Genomic DNA, 4018 nt, shown 5'->3' on the forward strand with positions numbered 1-4018 from the left:
CGAACCGGGGCCCTCTGGCATTCCAAGCCAGTTCTTAACCATCGCGCCACTCGGCCGGCCCCCCCCCTTTTCTTTCTTTTTTTTAAAAAAGATTTTATTGGGGAATTGTGGGAAGGAACAGTGCTGGGGAATCAGAGGAAGGGGAACAGACTAGTTGCTGTCCTTTGGTTCTTCAGTCTAGTTGTGGAGGACGTTGCTTCACTTGCCCATGTTGGTATTACCATTGCGCTCTTCCCGGCTGAGGCAGATGAGTCGCCGGCCTCTGGACGGCAGCTCACACTGGCTGCCAGCCGCTCACCCTGACTGCCAGCCACACATGGTAGCCCGTGGCAGCCCACTGTAGCAGGGGCTGCAGCCCATACTGCCGCCAGCGACTCACAGCAGCCCAGCTCCAGGTCGAGCTGTTGTTCACCATCTTAGCTGTAGAGGGCACAGCATCACTGGCCCTCATGTGGGATCCGAACCGGGGCCCTGCTGCTCAGAGCTGGCGTCCCAAGCCAGCTCTTAACCAAGGGCTGGCCCTGAATTTCCCCCTTAATAGGAGTGGAGTTAAGATTTAGATTTTCGGTTCAAAATACAGACCTTGTTTTGGCTTGTCAGTAAATTACATCTTTTCATGAAATGGGGGGAGGGGGCGAGAAGTGGTTCAGAATACTTTGGTGTAGGCCCTTTGTTATTGGCTTCAAAAAGACAAGGATGATGCCACTTTTCTGTCTGGGAAATGACATTGTTAGAGATTCAGTCATTAACAGATAACTCAGTAACTTTATCTGAAATTGTTACTCCCCTGCGGCTGATGAATTAAATATGAAGTTTCTTCTAAGAAGCCATGGGATTTATTACAAAACTTATTTTTGTATTCTACTTTGCAAAAGAAAAGGAAGAGGCAAACAAGCTCACATCAATCAGTTCTGTTGAAAAAAATTCTTGCCATTTACACTGTACACAGGACCTATGTGCCTGACTTTCTCTCTGGGATCCAGTTTTGCTTTTTCAGCAGCGAAGGTTGAAATGAGAGTTGGGTAGGGTTCCTGAGTATCTCCCGTAGCCCATTACTGGGAGATGCGCTGTCATGCTGGATGAGCACTTTGCTCCGGGTAATGAACGGCTTCCCCATCCTGTTAAGAGATCCTTGTTGTTTCTTTGCCAGACTTTGCAAACCATTGTGTTGCAATCGAGGAAAGAGCTCTTAAGCTTAGCCAAGGCACTGTTGACACAACTGAGAATGGGCACTGTTTATTTTCAGTGGGTTTGTGCATAGTTCAGTAATACTCTATAGCTGGCTGGCTGTCAACTGGGAGGTAGGTTTCTGCCCCTGGAAGCCATGACTTGGTATTTGGCACCTTCATCTAGTACCACAGGTGGCTTATCTCCCACCCTACTCTACTCCACACCCATCAGCCAGGGGTGGGAGAGGCTCCCCCCAAGTCCTGTTTGCCTGCTGGCGGTGGGGGGCGGGTGTCCTCATTGGGGCTCCACATTTTATAAGAAAAAACCTCTGGTCTGCTTAACATTCGAACAGCTGAATTTCTTCACCTGAAAGATGAATACATGGTTAAATCAGAAGTTGTTAGGATTAAATGAGATTAAATTGATGGGAACTTGCTTTGTACATCTCAGCGCTGTTTACAGATGCTGGTACTGAGAGCCACGTTCACACACACACAAAAGGGCTGGCCAAGTAGCACATTGGTTAAGAGTTGGCTTGGGACGCCAGCTCTGAGCAGCAGAGCCCCAGTTTGGATCCCACATGAGGGCCAGTGACACTGCCCTCTACAGCTAAGATGGTGAACAACAGCTCAACCTGGAGCTGGGCTGCTGTGGGGCTGGCTGGCAGTGGGCGTGAGCTTTTGTGAGCTGCTGTGAGCGGCCGTCCAGTGACCGGCGACAGATCTGCCTCACCTGGGAAAAGCGCAATGATAATACCAACATGGGCCAGTGAAGCGACGTCCTCCACAACTAGACTGAAGAACAAAAGAACAGGAACTTGTCTGTTCCCTTCCCCGATTACCCAACACTGTTCCCCTCCTCCAATTCCCCAATAAAATGTAAAAAAAAAAAGCCTCGTTAACTTACAACAGGCCTAGACTGTCCTCTGGGAAGCAGGTGAGTGGGAGGGGGAAGAAACTCGCCAGAGTAAGTGAGGTTGCGTCTCCCAGCATGTTAGGTGTCTGCGGCTGTTCCTCTATTGAATGCCACTGTGCCTGAGAACACGACTTGCAGACGGTTGTGTTAGGTGTGCGGTGAGTTCTCTTTTTTGTATTCGGGTTAGATTTGCCAGGCCCCTTTTCCAGGTCTGTTTTTCCCTGTCATTTAGTGTCCTCTGCTGGTAGTTTCCAGTACATTCACCCTATCTGAAATACTGAGTACTTACAGACGAATGGAATCAGAAAAGCATCCATTTGCAGCCACTCTAGTAATCATTGGTTCAGGCAAGACTCTTCTGGATGCTGAAGCCACTGGTGAAGGTTTGTTGAGAGATTAGGACCTTCAGCCACTTTCAGAGGACCCCACCCCACAGCCGGCTTAGTAATTTCCAAGGGGGGAAAAGGGTACCTTTGCCAGTGGCGAGAGCCGTTGGCATCTACTTCAGCCAGTGGTCACAGTTAGCATCACCAGTAACAGGACAAGCACACATCTCATGCCCCTGATATGATACCTGTATAATACGTCAACCTGACTAATGAAGAGATCATCAGGCAAAGCCACATGAGGGGTTGTGTGCAGAACACCTGGTCTGGACTTCTCCAAGATGTCAATGTCACGCAACACACGAAGGAAAAAAAACCTATTCTAGGTTAAATGAGGATAAAAAAGGAAAAAATCCCAGCCAAATACAGGGTACAATCCTTTGTTCAAAAGCAGAAGAGCTGTAAAGGACATTGGCACAATTGGGAACACTCAAATATGGATTCTGAGCGAGATAATAGTATGATATCCATGTTCACTGGCACGAATGTGAAGGCAATGTGGTTCTCTAGGCAGCTAAGAAATCCTTGCTGGAGTATTTAGGGGTGAAGTCTGCAGTGGCCGTTTTCTCCTTCAGCTTTTTATTAGGAAAATTTAAATTATGCCAGGAAGGTTTTGTAAAAGTCCTGTGTACAGCAGTTGTTAAGATTTGGTGGTGGCCATGTTTGTTAAATCTGAAAAGCCAAGCTTTGGATGCGTTAGGTACAACTACTCAGGAGTTGGCCTGGGGTCACGTGGCTTGCTTCTGTCCACTTTGAAGACAGCTGCATGTTAAGCAGCCTTCTTATATGGCTCATTCCTATTTTCTTTTTTTTTTCCAGTTTACCACCCATAGTTCGAGGAGGGGCCATTGATAGATACTGGCCCACTGCTGATGGCCGCCTGGTTGAGTATGACATCGATGAAGTGGTATATGATAAAGATTCACCTTATCAGAACATTAAAATTCTACACTCGAAGCAGTTTGGAAACATCCTCATCCTTAGTGGGGATGTTAGTAAGTATTCCATCCCTTCTCCAATTGTGTAACAAAGCGACGATGTGTTGGATTGTGCTGTTTTCCTGACCAATACCCCTGTTGTGGGTTTGCCCAAGCTTGTCCTTGGCACTGCTGCCTTTTGAAATGAACATTTACGTTGTATCAACCTGTGTATTGTCTGGGCTTTCATGTTTTATAGTATAGCCAGCATAACTTTGTATTGACATCCCTTTTTTAAAATTTCTTAGTAATGAGTATTTGGATTATATTTCAAAAGACATGTAATTGCTTATTTTTAAACAAAATCTTTTTGTTATAGAAAACTTCAAACCCAAGTAGACAAAATAGTATGATGAAGCCACATATACTCACCGTTATCAGCAGTTATAACCTCCTGGCCAGTCCTGTTTCCCCTAAACCCTGGTCCACTTTCTTCTTCATATTTTGAAGCGACGCACACGTCATCATTTCATCTGCAAAGACACAGTTGTTTTTATTTATTTATTTATTTTTAAAAGATTTTTATTGGGGAATTGTTGATTCCATTCCCCCAATGGGCACAAAGTAGTT

The 4018-nt window shown here is 46.1% G+C and overlaps 1 protein-coding gene across 1 annotated transcript in view; it reads left to right on the forward strand.

The window, feature by feature from the left end:
* SMS (spermine synthase) overlaps window positions 1–4018 on the forward strand; it is a 45708-nt gene that overhangs the window by 26326 nt on the left and 15364 nt on the right. Inside the window, exon 5 of the mRNA XM_019667143.1 lies at window positions 3291–3468. Within this exon, the coding sequence (XP_019522688.1) occupies window positions 3291–3468 (178 nt within the window). The remainder of the gene's footprint in view (window positions 1–3290; window positions 3469–4018) is intronic.

The sequence above is a fragment of the Hipposideros armiger genome, unplaced genomic scaffold (genome assembly GCF_001890085.2).
Source record: "Hipposideros armiger isolate ML-2016 unplaced genomic scaffold, ASM189008v1 scaffold_13, whole genome shotgun sequence".
In the NCBI taxonomy this organism is placed as follows: domain Eukaryota; kingdom Metazoa; phylum Chordata; class Mammalia; order Chiroptera; family Hipposideridae; genus Hipposideros; species Hipposideros armiger.